General features: G+C 44.8%; 1 protein-coding gene across 3 annotated transcripts in view; it reads right to left on the bottom strand.

Moving 5' to 3' along the window:
• LOC117357597 (multidrug resistance-associated protein 7-like) overlaps positions 1-20,850 on the bottom strand; it is a 90,517-nt gene that overhangs the window by 43,100 nt on the left and 26,567 nt on the right. For all 3 annotated transcript variants that reach the window (XM_033938417.1, XM_033938418.1, XM_033938419.1), the window contains 7 exons: positions 20,549-20,720; positions 19,666-19,764; positions 10,518-10,707; positions 5,704-5,820; positions 3,914-4,153; positions 2,384-2,501; positions 507-696 (listed from right to left, as the gene is read on the bottom strand). In XM_033938417.1, coding sequence (XP_033794308.1) covers positions 507-696; positions 2,384-2,501; positions 3,914-4,153; positions 5,704-5,820; positions 10,518-10,707; positions 19,666-19,764; positions 20,549-20,720 — 1,126 coding nt within the window. The remainder of the gene's footprint in view (positions 1-506; positions 697-2,383; positions 2,502-3,913; positions 4,154-5,703; positions 5,821-10,517; positions 10,708-19,665; positions 19,765-20,548; positions 20,721-20,850) is intronic.

Raw genomic sequence — 20,850 nt, 5'->3', positions numbered from 1 at the left:
ATGAAGTACCGGGGTTGAAAAATTATTTATTCTGTTGTGGGATAATGGATGCTATGGTCAAGAGAAGATTTTCTTTTTGTTTGATTTTATGTATGTGTGTTATTTATATTATGTGTGTGGTTTTGTGATCCGCTTTATAAAAGGTGGACTATAAACAAATAAACCATTCTAAGGATGGTATAAAAATTTTACCCACAGGGGTTCAAGGAAGGTTTGTATAGGTTCCTGGAGGATAAGGGGATAGAGGGGTACAGATAGAACTTGAGGTAGGTTATAGAAGTGGTCAGAAACCACTTCACAGGTCGCGGACCTGATGGGCCACCGCGGGAGCGGACCACTGGGCGAGATGGACCTCTGGTCTGACCCAGTGGAGGCAACTTCTTATGTTCTTATGTTCTCTTTTGGGATTGACAAGATTTTTAGGTTATTCCTTGAGAACCATACAATCAAGTGTAAACAAAGGTATCAACGTTTCCAAAACTCCCTTGTGAACTACAGACCCTTACCATGAACACTCTATTCAGCAGTCTCCTGTGAATAACCGTTGAAGCACGGATGACCCCATAGGCAAAGAGGAATGCGCGAGTGATGGTGAAGATGGAATTGGCCACCACAATGCCGCCATATACACCGAGGTAGAAATTCAGATCTGAAGAGCTGTTTGTTTGGACTGCAGGCGCCATAGTGACCGGGGACCTAGTGGGAAAGTGATAAGAATCATCCACTTCATATACAGGATTCTGAGAAATGAGAAGGTGACCAAAGAAATGAGAATAAACCAAAAATCTGCACTCTAATGGATACCTATATCCCTGCCTGTTCAATTTCCCTTCTCTTCCTCCAGAAATGCAGTCACTGTTGGAGCTGGGATCTATGTTAAATAATTAGATTACTGCAACCTCAGCTGACTCCAATTTGCCTCACCATAACTACAGACAAATGAAAGCAGAAACTCTTCGCCTTAAAATGCAAACAGTACAACAGAAAAGGCAAGGGAGGCATCCTATCAGCGAATAAAATAGTCTTTATTCAAACAGATGGGACCCATTGGAGCTCAAATTGGAGTCAGCCGAGGTTGCTTTTTCACCATAACTACACACAGACAATACTTTTCAAAGCAATAGATCAAATGTCTGAAATCTGACAATGCTCACTGTAGCTAGACGGATGTGTGTTGTACAAAGCATTGCTTTTAATAGCATGGAAAGGAGGCTTTCCTAGGGGCATGTTGGGTCATAGTTCGAAAAAATGCTAGGGTAGATGATATTCTCAAACATATGAGCATTCTCATCCAACAAAATTCAACCTGTGCAAAAGCAGGTTAAAAATGTTCACACCTACTCTGTAGCAATGGCACTATTGAAAGTAAAGTTTTTGCTTGAAAACTGAGGTATAAAGTATTTGTGAGTTTGGACATTTCCCCTTGTTGCAGTAAACTCTCATTTGTGGCTGTCATGGTCCTTGAGAATGTGGTAGCTGTGCCTGAAGGCTGAGGAATATGGACAACATTCCTTCTTCAGGGAGCTCTAACAATTGATGGCATCTTCTGAAGATAACTTATTGACTGCTGTAGCATTGTGTTCAGTTTCTTCAGAGTTAGAAAAGGTTCAAAAAAGAGCAACCAAGATGGTAAAGGGGATGGAACTCCTCTTGTATGAGGAAAGACTAAAACAGTTACGGTTCTTCAGCCTGGAAAAGAGACGACTGAGGGGAGATATGATTGAAGTCTACAAAATCCTGAGTGGAGTAGAACGAGTACAAGTGGATCGATTTTTCGCTCCGTCAAAAATTGACATGCAGCTCCTGATTGGTAAGGCCTGACTTAGTGAGGGAAGAGGCAGTCGGAGCATACAGCGAGTGATTTCCTGCACTTGCCAGCGCTCTGGCTGCCTTCTCCTGCCTCTCCAGCTGTCCTCTCCTTGTTGGCGGTTCGTGGTAGGAAAATACCGTGAATGACTGGGACCGCGAACCATCAGGGGAACACTGTACATCTTTTGTTGGTCAGTTCTTTATTTTCCATCACTTTTCTTGTCATATATTGTGGGAAAAGCACCACTATCCAAACAGTGAATACTTATATGGTATAAATGCACATGAGGCAAATCTCTTTTAGTTGAAAGGAAGCTCTGGAATGAGGGAGTATAGGATGATGGAAAAAGGGGATAGATTCAGAAGTAACCTCAGGAAATGTAGTGAATGTGTGGAACGGCTTCCCAGTGAAGGTGGCAGAGACAAAAAGTGTAGCTGATTCAAGAAAGCTTGGGATAAGTATGTTGAATCTCTACGGGAGAAGAGGGGATAGTAGATGGCATAGTTAGGCTGACTAGATTGGCCCATACGGTCTTTATCATTGTAATTTCTTGTATACGAGTACTTTACTTACACAAGACTCTGTGAAAAGGAAGAAAGTGAAAATTCACTCCTGGAGGCATTTCGACTGGATGTCTTCCGCAAGTTGGAGATCCAGTATGACATCCACCAAGAAGAGATGTTCTCAGAAGCTGTGGAAGAAATAGTGAGATCAGTGCAGAACTTACAGCAAGAAGATGGATGTGCAAGCCTGAAGAAAGCCAAATATATAATTGAATGATACCAGGAAATTTCAAAAGTCAGCGCCTGAAAGATCAATAGTTGTTTCCGAATAAAAGATGCAAACTATGAACCCTCTTCCTAGAGCTTTCTTTTCATTGAAACAGCATAACATAACATCGTGCTTCTAGACCGCGTAACCGTAAGTTCAATGCGTTTTACAAAAGATTATGGACTCCTTTTACTAAGGTGCGTTAAGGTTTTAACGCGCGAAATAGTGCACGCTACATTGCCACGAGCACTAGAACTTATCGCCAGCATTGAGCTGGCATTAGGTTCTAGAAGCATAGCACGTAGTGTAACGCGTGGTAATTTCCTGCGTGCGCTAAAAACGCTAGCACACCTTAGTAAAAGGAGCCCTATATAAAAAATAACAAAAGAAACACAATAGAACTAATTAGCCAGATAGTTTGAAAAAAGATAAGTTTTCAACCGAGTTCTAAAATGTTTATAAGAACAAGCTGTATGCAACAACGGTCAAAATTCTTTATCGTATGAAGCTGCCTGAAATGCTAATGTATGATCAAGAAATTTTTTGCTTTTACAACCCTGAACCGATGGAAAAATGAACAGGGCATGTGATCTTCCCGTAGATTTTGCTGCCTCTTTGAATGTAAATCGCCTTGAACTTTTTGGGTATACAGTGTTCCCCCGGTCATTCGCGGTCGGCGGTTCGCAGTCCCAGTCATTCGCGGCATTTTCTGACCGTGACCGCCGACCATAAGAGGACAGCTGGAGAGGCAGGAGAGAGCAGCCAGTGTCAAAGCAGCTCCTGATTGGTAAGGCCCGACTTAAGTGCAGGAAGAGGCGGTCGGAGCATACAGCGAGTGATTTCCTTCACTCGCCGGTGCTCCGGCTGCTCTCTCCTGCCTCTCCCGCTGCCCTCTCCAGTCTCCCCCACGAAAAACTGTATTCGCGGTTTTTCAAGATTCGCAGGGGTTCTTGGAATGGAACCCCCGCGAATTTCAGGGGAGTACTGTAGTGCACTGCGTAGGAGCTTTCACAGTTTGCTCAGCTGTTTACCGCTGATTCCAGATGTTATCCATCAGGTTTTTTGGTATATGATACATTATAGGACCCCTGAGGGAGGAGTGTTTCTTCGAAACACAGACCGTGTCGGGTCTGGGTTTATCAATCCTTTTGGATTCAAACTGTTTTATGATTATATTTATATTTATTTTTTACCATTGTTTATTAAAGACTTGGCATCTTGTACATCATCACTGCAGTTTTTGCCTTTGTTTTTCGACTTGATATTTCACTGCATTTTTCTTGGATTCTTTGTTTGTTGTTGACTTTTGATATCTCCATAATGCCAGCATACCTTGCATCAAGAAGAAGGAGGTGAGTGTGAGACATGCTAGACCAGTGCCCACAGCATTCCAGTATGATCGATAAACATGGATTGACACTGTGCCCTCCTTCTTTGCCTCATCCTCATTATGGTAGCTGTAGGGAAAGTCTTCCTCTGTCTCTTTTTCCTCCAGTTTACAGGGATAAGAACCAACCAAAGGCTCATGTCCACACTCCTTTGGCTCACACTCTTCATCCATCCTGTGCAGTTCTGAGAATGATAAAACAAAGGGAGCAGGTCAGCAATGAAAGCAAGAGTAGATCTATTGAGAACAGTGTCCCGCATATTAAAGGTACTGGCCACAGCTTAAGGCACCCGGAAGAGCGCAGGCATCGCCGACGTCTGCGCATGCATGCAGGCCCTTCAGACGGGCCCTGAGATGCCAGTAGGGGGGTGCCAGCAGGAAAGAGGACCGGAGAGAAGGAGAGGCGCTGGAACTGATAAGCCGATAGTGATAAAGGAGAAAAACATCAGGATGGTATTCATTATAGAGATTTCAATTCTAAGCAATTAATCTATGAATTAAATTTATCATTGTATTGAGATCCATTGGCTTGATGAAAAATCAGATAGATGTCCTTCTTCCTATGTGAGAGTAGCAGTTGAAAGGAAGGTTTAATATCTAGAAAATGCCATGGGATGAGAATTCCCAGTTGTCAAATGGGGTTCAGGTCAAGATTATCACATATTGACAGCAGTATGGGGGAGAAATTCTATAAAATGGGGTGCTAACATTTTCATGCCAGCTCTGTGCAGTAAATAATTAGCACAATGGCACATATATGTCATAATTCCACCTATGTACAATTCTGTATATATGTGCATTTTTATTTACATACCACTTATATCCTAAATGGTTTTACATTCAGGTACTTTATCATGTTTCCCTATCTGTCCTGGTGGGCTCAAACCCTATCTAGTTTACTTGGGGCAAGGGGGGGATTAAGTGACTTGCCCAGGGTCACAAGGAGCAGTGAGGGATTTGAACCCACAACTTCAGGGTGCTGAGGCTCTAGCTCTAACCACTGCACCACACACTCCCCTTACATATTGCATATTTCACAGGTAGGCATATACATGGGTAGGGTTTCCAGACGTCCGGATTTCCCCAGACATGTCCAAGGGTCCAGATGGTTTTTCTAAACTCAGCACTTTATCCAGGCTTTGAAAAGCTTTCCTTCGTGCAGGAGGGCATCCATGCTGCATGGATGTGCTGCCCGACAAGAACAGGCAGCGAGGGGCGGGATTGGAGGCAGGGCTGGGGCAGGATTGGGAGCCTGGAGGCGTGACAGGGCGTAACCGGGGCTTGAAGGGCGGGGATGGGTGGGACTGGGTGGACCTGGGTTCGGTTTTCCAGCAGGGTCCATGGGATTCACACTTAGCTGCATAATTAATATACGAAGGTTCTTCAAAAGGTTTCCGCACCTGCATATTTTCACCCTCAGCCAAAAAAACATTCTTTTCTGATGGCATTGGGAAGTTAGTAGGACACTGGGAAAATGGATCGCAAAACAGGGTGATTATGTGGAAAAGTGATGTCATTTGCTTTTGAGATATTTAACAAAGGGTTCAAAAAATAAAAATGTGGAAACTTTTTGAAGATCCCTCGTACTATAGGTTACACATGTATTTTCTAGCATTTCGCCACAAGCAATTACTTTCCTGTATAGATTAGGTGCCACATAAGTGCCCTCTAGGTGCCTAAATAGGGACACACTGTTATAGAATTATTATCCCCGTGAATGAGCAACTTTTCTTACTTCCATGCAAACCCTTTGAAGCTCCCAATCCGATCCTAGCTTCCTCCTTTCCCTCAGCCTCCTCATCTCGGTGCTTGAGTGTCACTTCCACCTGTGAGAGGACCTCTGACGGAGACCCTGGAAAGAGAAATGGAAAGAGAATGCACTGAAACAAAGAAGGGAGAAGGGTGGAGGTCAGCCGAAAGAGAGGAGAGGACTGAAGCTCAGCTGAAAGAGGACTGGAGTGGAGGTCAGCTAAAAGAGGAGACAGGAAGGGAAATGAAAGTGGAATTTCTGCTGTTTAGTTGTGGTTGTTGCCATGTTTAAGAACGGGATCATACTGACTAAAATAACATAACAGCAGATCTTTATACCGCATAACCCTGAGCTTGATGCGGTTAACAAAAAATTATGTTAAGAAAATACATGTTATAATGCGAAGAATGCAAAGGATCTAATTAGTCAGAAATTTTGAAAAAAGAAAGGTTTTCAATAGTTTTCAAAAATGTTCATAAGAGCTGGATTGAAGTAGTAGTGGACGGAAGTCTTTATCGTAATAAGCTGCTTTATATGAAAGAATGCGCTCGTGATATTTCTTACTTTTACAGCCCTTAGCTGCCGGAAATATAAAGAGGGAATGAGATTTTCTTCTATTCTTGTATGACACTATGAATAACCTGTCGGCAAGATATAACGGAGCAGCCCCAAGCTCTTACAAGCATGACACAAAGAGGATCCCAGAAGAGTCAGTCACTGTGTCTGAGAGACAACAGCAAAGGGTAGACATCCTGGGCCAGATTCTATAAATGGCGTCACAATTGTAGGTGGCGGTAGGCATCCTACCGCTGTCTAACCAGCCAATCAGGACGCACGTTTAAAAACAAAAACAAAAACCGAGGCGGGCTGCCTACACCGTAGGCATCTGTTGCAGGTGCAGGGAGGCACCTAGGGATGCTTAAGCTCACCCAAGGCTGGATGTGGGCATGGTTTCACACGGAAGTGGCCTTAGGCAAGCTTAAGCAGCCCTAGGTGTCTTCCTAGGGCCTAAAATGTAGGCCAGCAAATAGACGCAGCCGCTAAACTGATTGCGGCCAGGAAATCTCCCTGCTGTGATCAGCTGGCAAGGAACCCCTTAGCCCCACCACAAGTCGGCCGGCAGGAGGGATGCCCACTCCCTCCTGCCGCCACCCCCGAAACCCCCCCCCACACACACACACACACTGTCCGTGGCAGTGGGTTTCTTCCATTTACAAGGGGGTGCTGAAAAGTTCTCAACCCAACCAGCAAGAGAATGACGTGGATATGGTTCAATCAATGATCTGAAACAATGTCATAACATAGAATTTCATTTCTGAAAAATTGGCACTTAACAAAATAAGATAACACTTTTTTCAGCTACAGTGACAAAATAACGCTCAGAATTTAGGAAATTGGTTGGTTGGCCTGAATTGCCAGCACCCCCTCGTATCAGCACCCCCTCGTATACTTAAGGTTTATTAAAAAAGCAATATCAAAAAATGACAAAAAATCCCCTGAGCAGGTTAAACTTTGTATAATAGACATAAAACATATGAAAACTATGCCTACTTCAAGTATCTAAACATTCTTCAAGAAACCTCTAATCTAAACTAAACTAAAACTTAGCTTTATATACCAGGTCATCAACCGGAGGAAGCTCGACTCGGTTAACAATAATTTAAAAAGATATACTAAAAGAGAAACAACAAGAATTACAAGAGGATTAATTTTCAAAGTGTTTAGCAAATAAAAAAGTTTTTAAAGATTTACGGAAGAAGTGGAGAGGACTAGGGCTTTTTCTGACCGGGCTTTTTCTGTTCAAATTAGAGAATGACACGGTGACAAAATTCTTCACCGTCCCCGTCCCCGCGGATAACCGCGGGAAATAAACCCATGTCATTTTCTTGTGTCTATTTCAACCTCAGTCCTTCTACACCATCAGTGGTTGTGGCCATTCATACTCTGATTCTTATGTGAGCCAAGGATAATGAAGCCATTGTGACATCACTGATGTGATTGGCTCTTAGGCACTGGTGGAATGAGGCATTATGACATCACAATATCTGCTCTGGATACCAGAGACTGTCATTCTGTAGTGTCTGTTTCAACCTCAGTCCTTCTACACCAGCATTCTTCAAAGCAAAGCTTGCGGGTCAGTGGTTGTGGCCATTCATACTCTGATTCTTATGGGAGCCAAGGATAATGAAGCCATTGTGACATCACTGATGTGATTGGCTCTTAGGCACTGGTGGAATGAGGCATTATGACATCACAATATCTGCTCTGGATACCAGAGACTGTCATTCTGTAGTGTCTGTTTCAACCTCAGTCCTTCTACACCAGCATTCTTCAAAGCAAAGCTTGCGGGTCAGTGGTTGTGGCCATTCATACTCTGATTCTTATGGGAGCCAAGGATAATGAAGCCATTGTGACATCACTGATGTGATTGGCTCTTAGGCACTGGTGGAATGAGGCATTATGACATCACAATATCTGCTCTGGATACCAGAGACTGTCATTCTGTAGTGTCTGTTTCAACCTCAGTCCTTCTACACCAGCATTCTTCAAAGCAAAGCTTGCGGGTCAGTGGTTGTGGCCATTCATACTCTGATTCTTATGGGAGCCAAGGATAATGAAGCCATTGTGACATCACTGATGTGATTGGCTCTTAGGCACTGGTGGAATGAGGCATTATGACATCACAATATCTGCTCTGGATACCAGAGACTGTCATTCTGTAGTGTCTGTTTCAACCTCAGTCCTTCTACACCAGCATTCTTCAAAGCAAAGCTTGCGGGTCAGTGGTTGTGGCCATTCATACTCTGATTCTTATGGGAGCCAAGGATAATGAAGCCATTGTGACATCACTGATGTGATTGGCTCTTAGGCACTGGTGGAATGAGGCATTATGACATCACAATATCTGCTCTGGATACCAGAGACTGTCATTCTGTAGTGTCTGTTTCAACCTCAGTCCTTCTACACCAGCATTCTTCAAAGCAAAGCTTGCGGGTCAGTGGTTGTGGCCATTCATACTCTGATTCTTATGGGAGCCAAGGATAATGAAGCCATTGTGACATCACTGATGTGATTGGCTCTTAGGCACTGGTGGAATGAGGCATTATGACATCACAATATCTGCTCTGGATACCAGAGACTGTCATTCTGTAGTGTCTGTTTCAACCTCAGTCCTTCTACACCAGCATTCTTCAAAGCAAAGCTTGCGGGTCAGTGGTTGTGGCCATTCATACTCTGATTCTTATGGGAGCCAAGGATAATGAAGCCATTGTGACATCACTGATGTGATTGGCTCTTAGGCACTGGTGGAATGAGGCATTATGACATCACAATATCTGCTCTGGATACCAGAGACTGTCATTCTGTAGTGTCTGTTTCAACCTCAGTCCTTCTACACCAGCATTCTTCAAAGCAAAGCTTGCGGGTCAGTGGTTGTGGCCATTCATACTCTGATTCTTATGGGAGCCAAGGATAATGAAGCCATTGTGACATCACTGATGTGATTGGCTCTTAGGCACTGGTGGAATGAGGCATTATGACATCACAATATCTGCTCTGGATACCAGAGACTGTCATTCTGTAGTGTCTGTTTCAACCTCAGTCCTTCTACACCAGCATTCTTCAAAGCAAAGCTTGCGGGTCAGTGGTTGTGGCCATTCATACTCTGATTCTTATGGGAGCCAAGGATAATGAAGCCATTGTGACATCACTGATGTGATTGGCTCTTAGGCACTGGTGGAATGAGGCATTATGACATCACAATATCTGCTCTGGATACCAGAGACTGTCATTCTGTAGTGTCTGTTTCAACCTCAGTCCTTCTACACCAGCATTCTTCAAAGCAAAGCTTGCGGGTCAGTGGTTGTGGCCATTCATACTCTGATTCTTATGGGAGCCAAGGATAATGAAGCCATTGTGACATCACTGATGTGATTGGCTCTTAGGCACTGGTGGAATGAGGCATTATGACATCACAATATCTGCTCTGGATACCAGAGACTGTCATTCTGTAGTGTCTGTTTCAACCTCGGTCCTTCTACACCAGCATTCTTCAAAGCAAAGCTTGAGGGTCAGTGGTTTTGGCCATTCATACTCTGATTCTTCCCTCTCTTCTTAAAGAATGACATGAAGATGGTTTCCTGCGGTTATCCGCGGGGACGGGAACAGTGATGAATTTTGTCACCGTGTCATTCTCTAGTTCACATCAATACTTCTCCCTAAAACCCAGTAAACAATTTACTTGAAAGCTGGCAACCACTTTCAGAGAGCTCTGCCTCTACTTTCCTGCTCTCCCTCCTGCCTCTGGGAGTCCGCTTTTCTCCAGAGACATATTCTACCTGCCCAAACACACAGATAATCCTGTAATTGGGGATTGGGCACACCTGAGAACATGTGCAATGCATTCTTGCTTTAACCCTTTCCTAGGCTACTCGAGTGCACTTACATACCACATCAAGAGAGAACATATATGTGATTTTTCATAGGAAATGTAAATAATTTCGTCTTGAATATACTCGTCTACAAGCACAAAACTTGTGGCACAGTTACCATCAAATTCTTAAGAGTGAATTAGAACACTGTGCCTATATTGATTAGGGAAATTTTATTAAAGGCTCTATATGCAGACAATATGAGTTACTGCTTTAATATGGTAGGGTAACCCTTCTAAAAAGGCCAAGCTAAAAGATGCTACATCCTGATTTGCTTAGCATCTTTCAATTTTCTGCTGGACAGCAGCTTCTCAGGGACGTCACCAAGGCGTTCTGCAACTGCCCATCATTTGACAGCAGAGCCACTACCTGTTCGCACTACTTTTCCATCTTCCATCAGCACCAATATGTCTGCCTTGTCCAAGACTTCCAGCCTATGCGTGCAAAGGATTCTAGTCTTGTGTCTGAGAACTCCCAGAATGCACTTCTCCATGATGTGACTGGCAACATCAGTATCGACAGCTGCCAATGGGTCATCGAGAAGGTATATTTCCTTATTCTGAGAAAAGAGAAAAGAAGAGAGTGTCATGGTGTCCAATGACCAAAAGAAGAAAAAGGCAGTCAGAGGCCCCATAGTCTTTGCCTCTCTTCGATAATAGGACTGAAGGAGCTGTGAGCACTCCTCACCCCCTCTATATGCAGCACCTCCTAAAGGAGCTGTGAGCTTGTCCTGTTGAGAGAGTCTGGGATTGCAGGAGCTGTCAGCTCCTCCTACAATCAGACACTTTATATTATTTCATATGGAGACCATCTCCATGTTACATGCATATCCGATCCGATCTGTGGGCGATCCGATCCGTGAGGTGGCCGGGCACCCGATTCACAACGCGTCCGCAATCAAATTAGGCTGATCAGAGGCATGCTCCTAACCGAATACACAGATCGCTGAAGGGCGATCCTGACGCATACGCAGACCATCTTCTTTGCCTGTAGATCAGTGGTGTCAAACTCAATCTAATAAGGGGCCGAAATCTGAAAAAAAGGCTAAGTCGCAGGCCAAATTTTTAATTAAGATACTTAGGGGTCCTTTTATTAAGGTACGCTAACCGATTTAGCGCGCACTAAATGCGCACCTTAACAAAAGGACCCTAAGTGACTAAGGCTTAGTCTTAGCAGAAATATAGGGTTACAACATCTCCAACCCCACACCGGCTCTGTGGTGTAAACAAAATAAATATTGTAATCACAAAAATAAAATAAAATTATTTTTTCTGCCTTTTGTTGGTCCCAGGCTCTGGTTGTCTTCTGATAGCTCGCTTGCCAGGGTCTCCTGCCCATTTGTCATTTTCTTCTTTCTTTGTGCTAACCATCCATCTTCCATTTCTGTCCTCCCCTTCCGTTTCCCTTCCCTCCCTCGGAGGTCTGTCATCTTTCCTTTTTATCGTGTCCATATCCACAGCTGCAACGATGGACCCCACAGTCCCCAGATCCACCATCTGTCCTTTTCTCAACTACCCTTTCATCCAGCATTTTTCCCTCCTTCCCCACCACCCCAGGGTCAACCATCTCTCTGTTTCTCTTCCCAACTACCCTCCTAACCAGTATCTCTATCCCCCCTCCACACCATCCCTTGTGTCCAACTTCTCTCCCTTTCTGTTCCTTCCCTCTCTCCCTCCATCCCATTGCCCACCATCTCTCTCCCTCTCCTCTGTTTTATTTCTTACCTACCCTCCACTCAGTACAGCATATGCACATCTGGACCCCTCCTTCTCTCCCTCCGAGTACTTCTACCCCAGGGCCTGCCCCCATCCTGAAGGCCTGTATGTTTCCCCCCCTTCTTCTTCCTGGTCTCACCTTCAAATTTGGCCCGTCGTTCCCACCCTCCCTCCATCCCAGCTTCCTGATCTCCAATGGACCGCCAGCACCAACCGCTGCCACTGCTGCTGCTGCTCTTCACTTCGCCTGGTCTCCTCTTCAAAGCAGCCTGCTGAGGATCACCGGCCGGCTGTAGCAAACCTTGCAGGCTGCTGTCCACCTCGGTAGCACATTCCCTCTGACATGGTCCCGCCCCTCCTCTGACGTATGGGATCACGTCAGAGGTAACGTGCTACCGAGGTCAACAGTGACCTGCGAGGTTCGCTACAGCCGGCCACCAATCCTCAGCCGGCTGCTTTGAAGAGGAGACCAGGCGAAGGCAGACGCGAGTGAAGAGCAGCAGCGGCAGTGGTTCATGCTGGCAGGCCAGATTTAGTATAAAGTTGAAAATGTCTGGCAGGCCAATTTTTAACACACTGCGGGCTAGAGTTTGACATGTCTGCTGTAGATGGTCTGCGCATGTGCTTTCTCTCCGTGCTTTTATTTTTTTGCTTTCGTTGTAGTTTTTAAAAAACTCTTTTACTCGCCAGCTCATGGTTTTAACCCGCAGGTTTAAAGTGGGGCAGCACTGCGGCGTGTTCTGGAACTTAACAGAACACGCCGTAGTGCAACCCCGCTTTAAACCCACGAGTTAAAACCACGGAGTCGGGGCGGCAAGAGCAGGAGAGGCGGGGCAGAGAGCAGGGTTTTTGCACAAGCGACTGGTCCTCAGCAGTCGCTAGTTTTTGGATTGGCCAGCCCAGTCAATGTGCCTGAATTTATTTTGTGAATCGAGGCCCTTTCTACTTTGTATGCCGTTTCCCCTCATTTGCATGCGCGGATCGGATCAGGTGTGGATACGCTCGGGAGGAAGGTTAGTGAATCGGGTCGGGGGTCGCAAAGTGGTTGGAAATGTAGCCCTAAGTCTGCAGGACCATTTTACTTGCAAACATTTGAACTTTCATTTCTTTCAAGGCTTCCTATTGAAACAGGTATGTTAGAGTTTCAAAACAGCCAAAGACAAGGCTATTTTTAAGCACTTATTAGTGACTTTTAAATATTTGCTTATGATATATTGATTGCTTTTATTGTCTGATATTGTATCTTTGTGTTTTGATGGCGGCGTGTTTTACATTAATACATATGTTTCATTGTAATCAGCTTTGAAACTCTAGAATTACAGCATACAAGTTTTAATAAATTAGAGTTACCAGATTTTAGATCAGAAAAAAGAGGAAATGTGGCCCTGCCCCGTTCTTGTATGACACTATGACAATGAAGCTGACGGCACAGTGCGCAGCGGCCGCTAAGAGAGCGAATAGAATGCTAGATATAATCAAGAAGGGTATTACTACCAGAACGAAAGACGTTATCCTGCCATTGTATCAGGCAATGGTGCGTCAGCATTTGGAGTACTGCGTCCAAATTGGTTGCCGTACCTTAAGAAGGATATGGCGTTACTCTAGAGGGTTCAGAGGAGAGCGACACGTCTGATAAAAGGGATGGAAAACCTTTCATACGCTGAGAGATTGGAGAAACTGGGTCTCTTTTCCCTGGAGAAGAGGAGACTTAGAGGGGATATGATAGAGACTTACAAGATCATGAAGGGCATAGAGAGAGTAGAGAGGGACAGATTCTTCAAACTTTCAAAACATAAAAGAACAAGAGGGCATTCAGAAAAGTTGAAAGGGGACAGATTCAAAACAAATGCTAGGAAGTTCTTCTTTACCCAGCGTGTGGTGGACATCTGGAATGCGCTTCCAGAGAGCGTAATAGGGCAGAGTACGGTACTGGGGTTCAAGAAAGGATTGGACAATTTCCTGCTGGAAAAGGGGATAGAGGGGTATAGATAGAGGATTACTGCACAGGTCCTGGACCTGTTGGGCCGCCGCGTGAGCGGACTGCTGGGCACGATGGACCTCAGGTCTGACCCAGCGGAGGCATTGCTTATGTTCTTATGTCCCTGGCCACGCCCCATTCCACCACCCCCGGCCCCAACTTGTTCCACCCACCAACCCCAGCCCCACACATACCTTGTCTCTTCAGAGCGAGTCTGGCGTGCATCTGCACACGTGAAGATGCGTCGCGATGATGCTGCATGCCTGCGTGCACGCATGTGATGTCACTGCGCTGAAGCCACACATGTGCAGATGCCCTCCAGACACGGTCCTGATCTCAACGCTTTTCAAAACCAGGACAAAGTGTTGGGTTTTGAAAAGCCATCCAGACACCTGGACAGTCCTCTAAAAAGAGGACATGGCCGGGTAAATCCGGATCTCTCGTAACCCTATAATAAATGAAATGAAATTTTCAAAGGTGTATTTTCTCTTTGAAAAAAGGTTTAAAGATGCCGCAGAGACACTGAGCCTCATTTATGTGCAGATCAGGCACCTTTTCTGAGTAAATAACGCACATGCTGTGGAAAACATTAAAGTCAGCATGTTTTTGCAATCGCCACCCTAATGCTATCTTTGGAGACACTTCTGCGAAATACAGATAAAAGTACATGTCATAGGACAATGCATGCAGAAATAGGTGCTCATCAAACTGCTGGGGTTACACACACATAAAGAGACATGTAGCTGAAGCATAGAGTATTTGTTTACGCAGCGTACATGTAGGCATTCCTGAAGGTGCAGTTGAATGGAATTCTGAAATACAGTAAAACCTTGCATTGCAAGTGTTTTGCAAGACAAGCAAAACATTTTATTAAATTTTAACTTGATATACAAGCAATATCTTGCAATACAAGTACATACAGTACACACACATCACAACTGAGCCAATGGTTCTTCTCTCTCTCTCTGACACTGCAAGAGTGTAGTGACTGTTCTAAACGAGCAAAGTCTTGCAATACCAGTACATACAGTATACACGCGTCACATCATCACAACTGAGCCAATGGTTCTTCTCTCTCTCTCTGACACTGCAAGAGTGTAGTGACTGTTCTAAACGAGCAAAGTCTTGCAATACCAGTACATACAGTATACACGCGTCACATCATCACAACTGAGCCAATGGTTCTTCTCTCTCTCTCTGACACTGCAAGAGTGTAGTGACTGTTCTAAACGAGCAAAGTCTTGCAATACCAGTACATACAGTATACACGCGTCACATCATCACAACTGAGCCAATGGTTCTTCTCTCTCTCTCTGACACTGCAAGAGTGTAGTGACTGTTCTAAACGAGCAAAGTCTTGCAATACCAGTACATACAGTATACACGCGTCACATCATCACAACTGAGCCAATGGTTCTTCTCTCTCTCTCTGACACTGCAAGAGTGTAGTGACTGTTCTAAACGAGCAAAGTCTTGCAATACCAGTACATACAGTATACACGCGTCACATCATCACAACTGAGCCAATGGTTCTTCTCTCTCTCTCTGACACTGCAAGAGTGTAGTGACTGTTCTAAACGAGCAAAGTCTTGCAATACCAGTACATACAGTATACACGCGTCACATCATCACAACTGAGCCAATGGTTCTTCTCTCTCTCTCTGACACTGCAAGAGTGTAGTGACTGTTCTAAACGAGCAAAGTCTTGCAATACCAGTACATACAGTATACACGCGTCACATCATCACAACTGAGCCAATGGTTCTTCTCTCTCTCTCTGACACTGCAAGAGTGTAGTGACTGTTCTAAACGAGCAAAGTCTTGCAATACCAGTACATACAGTATACACGCGTCACATCATCACAACTGAGCCAATGGTTCTTCTCTCTCTCTCTGACACTGCAAGAGTGTAGTGACTGTTCTAAACGAGCAAAGTCTTGCAATACCAGTACATACAGTATACACGCGTCACATCATCACAACTGAGCCAATGGTTCTTCTCTCTCTCTCTGACACTGCAAGAGTGTAGTGACTGTTCTAAACGAGCAAAGTCTTGCAATACCAGTACATACAGTATACACGCGTCACATCATCACAACTGAGCCAATGGTTCTTCTCTCTCTCTCTGACACTGCAAGAGTGTAGTGACTGTTCTAAACGAGCAAAGTCTTGCAATACCAGTACATACAGTATACACGCGTCACATCATCACAACTGAGCCAATGGTTCTTCTCTCTCTCTCTGACACTGCAAGAGTGTAGTGACTGTTCTAAACGAGCAAAGTCTTGCAATACCAGTACATACAGTATACACGCGTCACATCATCACAACTGAGCCAATGGTTCTTCTCTCTCTCTCTGACACTGCAAGAGTGTAGTGACTGTTCTAAACGAGCAAAGTCTTGCAATACCAGTACATACAGTATACACGCGTCACATCATCACAACTGAGCCAATGGTTCTTCTCTCTCTCTCTGACACTGCAAGAGTGTAGTGACTGTTCTAAACGAGCAAAGTCTTGCAATACCAGTACATACAGTATACACGCGTCACATCATCACAACTGAGCCAATGGTTCTTCTCTCTCTCTCTGACACTGCAAGAGTGTAGTGACTGTTCTAAACGAGCAAAGTCTTGCAATACCAGTACATACAGTATACACGCGTCACATCATCACAACTGAGCCAATGGTTCTTCTCTCTCTCTCTGACACTGCAAGAGTGTAGTGACTGTTCTAAACGAGCAAAGTCTTGCAATACCAGTACATACAGTATACACGCGTCACATCATCACAACTGAGCCAATGGTTCTTCTCTCTCTCTCTGACACTGCAAGAGTGTAGTGACTGTTCTAAACGAGCAAAGTCTTGCAATACCAGTACATACAGTATACACGCGTCACATCATCACAACTGAGCCAATGGTTCTTCTCTCTCTCTCTGACACTGCAAGAGTGTAGTGACTGTTCTAAACGAGCAAAGTCTTGCAATACCAGTACATACAGTATACACGCGTCACATCATCACAACTGAGCCAATGGTTCTTCTCTCTCTCTCTGACACTGCAAGAGTGTAGTGACTGTTCTAAACGAGCAAAGTCTTGCAATACCAGTACATACAGTATACACGCGTCACATCATCACAACTGAGCCAATGGTTCTTCTCTCTCTCTCTGACACTGCAAGAGTGTAGTGACTGTTCTAAACGAGCAAAGTCTTGCAATACCAGTACATACAGTATACACGCGTCACATCATCACAACTGAGCCAATGGTTCTTCTCTCTCTCTCTGACACTGCATGAGTGTAGTGACTGTTCTAAACGAGCAAAGTCTTGCAATACCAGTACATACAGTATACACGCGTCACATCATCACAACTGAGCCAATGGTTCTTCTCTCTCTCTCTGACACTGCAAGAGTGTAGTGACTGTTCTAAACGAGCAAAGTCTTGCAATACCAGTACATACAGTATACACGCGTCACATCATCACAACTGAGCCAATGGTTCTTCTCTCTCTCTCTGACACTGCAAGAGTGTAGTGACTGTTCTAAACGAGCAAAGTCTTGCAATACCAGTACATACAGTATACACGCGTCACATCATCACAACTGAGCCAATGGTTCTTCTCTCTCTCTCTGACACTGCAAGAGTGTAGTGACTGTTCTAAACGAGCAAAGTCTTGCAATACCAGTACATACAGTATACACGCGTCACATCATCACAACTGAGCCAATGGTTCTTCTCTCTCTCTCTGACACTGCAAGAGTGTAGTGACTGTTCTAAACGAGCAAAGTCTTGCAATACCAGTACATACAGTATACACGCGTCACATCATCACAACTGAGCCAATGGTTCTTCTCTCTCTCTCTGACACTGCAAGAGTGTAGTGACTGTTCTAAACGAGCAAAGTCTTGCAATACAAGTACGTATAGTATTTTGGATTAAAGTTTGTGGGTTGTGGAACGAATCGTCTGAGTTTCCGTTATTTCCTATGGGGAAATTCGCTTTGATATACGAGTGCTTTGGATTACAGGCATGCTTCTGGAACGAACTATGCTCGCAGCCATGATTTTGCTGTATATCCATATATTATAAAATGCATAAGCATCCACACAGACTCAGGCAGAAGTGTAAATGTGCGCACCTGCTTTCCCTAGGTCAGTTTTATAAAAGCTATGCATCGTTCTAGCATGCATGGCTTCCAAAGATGCATTTCCTGATTAATTTCAGGGAATGGCATAGTAAGCAGGGGAGGCGGACCACGCCAGGCACCATCTTGGTGGAGGCACCGGTAACCTCTCTGCCCCACCACACCATGCTCACGCCCCCCCCCCCATACCTCTTTAAATTCTTCGCCTGCGCGAGCGACTGCTCTAGCCAGCTGCTCGTACCAGATTAGCTCCCTCTGAAATAACTTCCCGATCACAGGGCCAGGAAGAGACATCAGAAGTAGAGAATGACACAGTGAAAAAAATGTATCACCGTTCCCGCCCCGAGAGCTCAGTCCCCGTCCCTGCCCCATTCCCGCGAGCTCAGTCCCCGTCCCTGCCCCATCCCTGCGAGCTCAGTCCCCGTCCCTGCCCCATCCCCGCGAGCTCAGTCCCCATCCCTGCCCCATCCCTGCGAGCTCAGTCCCCGTCCCTGCCCCATTCCCGCGAGCTCAGTCCCCGTCCCTGCCCCATCCCCACAAGCTCAGTCCCTGTTCCCGTCCCGCAAAACTGTCAGATCCCATCCACACAAGCCTCGAATAGTTATGATTTTATACTGAACTTATTTTAGTAAAGTATTAAAAGAGACAATATTCTGTACAATTGTCATTTTATAAACACAAATAATACAGAGCAAGGATCAACAAAACCCCTGTCTCCCCTCCCTTTCACAAATATCCCCTCCACTATTGTGAAAACTGAACAAACCAAATTACTACAGAATGCTACATAGAAAAATCAAGCTAACAGAATACTTCAGTCACACACGGCAGGAATAGTGTTAGGGGAGTACAACTAGGGCAACTTCCCCCTGGACACAGAGAGAGCCCTAAGCCAGCTGGAAGCTAAAGGAGCACAGCCTGGGCTTTGCAGTCTCCAGTTATGTCTAATACCAGCTCTAGCAGGATACCATATTTCAAAACTGAAATAGTCTAATCACAAAATAAAAAATAAATTAATTTTTTTCTACCTTTTGTTGTCTGGTAATTTTATTCTTCAAATAACATTGATCTCAGGCTTTGGTTTTGGATTCCTTCTGTCTTCATCATGGCATGGCTGGCTCCTGAAGGTATAATAGGTGCAAGAGGAGCTGGGAAGGAGATGCCGAGTCTGACACAGGAGCAATTTTTTTTACCACAGGAGCAAGACTTTTTACCACTCCCACTGGGCGATGAAAGGTCTTGTCCCCATTCCTGCGGCAAACCAGTTGCAAATGTCTCTATTCCTGCGGATTTACTGCGGTGACCACAGTTTACCGCGATAAACGGTCCCCGTGTCATTCTCTAATCAAAAGGAAAGCGAATGCCAGTGCAATTAGCAAGCCAGAGAAGTTTCTCCCACTGGCGAAGATTTAAAGAGGTACTGTGGTGGGAAGGGAGGGTGCAAATTTGGCATAGGGGTGCGGAAGGAGTGGGGAGGGAGGGTTGTTGTACAAGGAGCAGGGGACAGAGAAGAGGGTGTGGGGGGGCATCACCACTTCAGGTGCTTCCCACCCTTGCTATGCCACTGATTTCAGGATCCTTTCTGTAGTGCAGTGGGTGTAAGGAGGACCAGTAAACGATAAAACTTCTTTTTGAGAGAATGAGACAGTTTAAATGTATAAATGTGGTCTACTCACTTGGTAAACAGCCCTGGCCAAGGCTACCCGAGCCTTCTGTCCCCCACTGAGGGCCACCCCATTTTCCCCCACCACCGTCTGGTCACCTGCTGGAAAAATCTGAAAGATGAAAGGCAGCACTTAGATGCTCATGTGCAAATCCACAGAAAAGCAAAAGTTGCATCTCAGATCTCAGCCAGAGCCTGCCAAAGAATATCTAATGGTTTAGAACAATGGTCTTCATTAATGTTTAAGCTGGAGCAATTTTGAATTCTAATGAGCTGAAGGAGAGCTGCCAAATATCTTCCCATGCGGGGCCACAATGCTACTGACCAGTGTATATCAATGACATCTCTCTCCACCAGCCCACTTTCAGACTTCATCGGGGGGTGGAGGGGTATTCTGAAGGTTGTAAGCATTTCCAAATGCATTTTCTTTTGTCTATTGAGAAATATCTTGCTCTTCTAGCATGTGGCTGTACCCCCCCCCCCCATTCACTGTCTTCTTTCTGTCCTAAGTCTGGGTAGAGAGGCATATTAGCAGAAAAACAATGGGGACTTTTTTAAGTACCTTCTTACTTCTCATTTATAATCTTAATGTATATTTTCTTCAAACCACTTAGAACCTAACGGATGTAGCGGTATATAAGAAATAAATTATATTATATATATACCCTAGAGGTCTCTAAACACTGCTCTCTGTTGCTTATAATTTAACCAGTATCTAACCTAGGTTAATATCTTAGGACTCAACTCAAGGCAGCTCAGCATATTTATGACCCTCTTTTATGGAAATGTCAAACACACCGTTGAAATCCAAATATACCAAGGCCATCATTCACCCCAATCTAACTCCTAATTCTGTGGCCATCAGATAAGTCACCTCTTGACCCCCAGGAACTCACCTTCAGGTCATCATTCAGAGCACAGGCCTCTACCACCTCCTGATAGAATTTGGCATTGTATCTTTTCCCAAACAGGATATTCTCCCTGATGGTGGTAAACTGGATCCATGGCTCTTGAGCTGCGAGGCCAAATCCCTGCTCCAGGTCCAAAACACAGATATGTCCATCTTTCCTGCAAAAAAGATAGTGTGGGGGAATTTGAGGGGGTTTTTTTGGAACAGAAGAGAAGATGTGGTATTGAGGGCTAAGACAACTAACTCCTTTTTGTATTCTCTAGATCCCCTCGTTTCTCTGCATGGTCC

This window comes from Geotrypetes seraphini, chromosome 3 (genome assembly GCF_902459505.1).
Source record: "Geotrypetes seraphini chromosome 3, aGeoSer1.1, whole genome shotgun sequence".
Lineage (NCBI taxonomy): Eukaryota > Metazoa > Chordata > Amphibia > Gymnophiona > Dermophiidae > Geotrypetes > Geotrypetes seraphini.
Note: the sequence above shows the minus strand (reverse complement) of the source record. Positions and strands in the feature narration are given on the sequence as shown.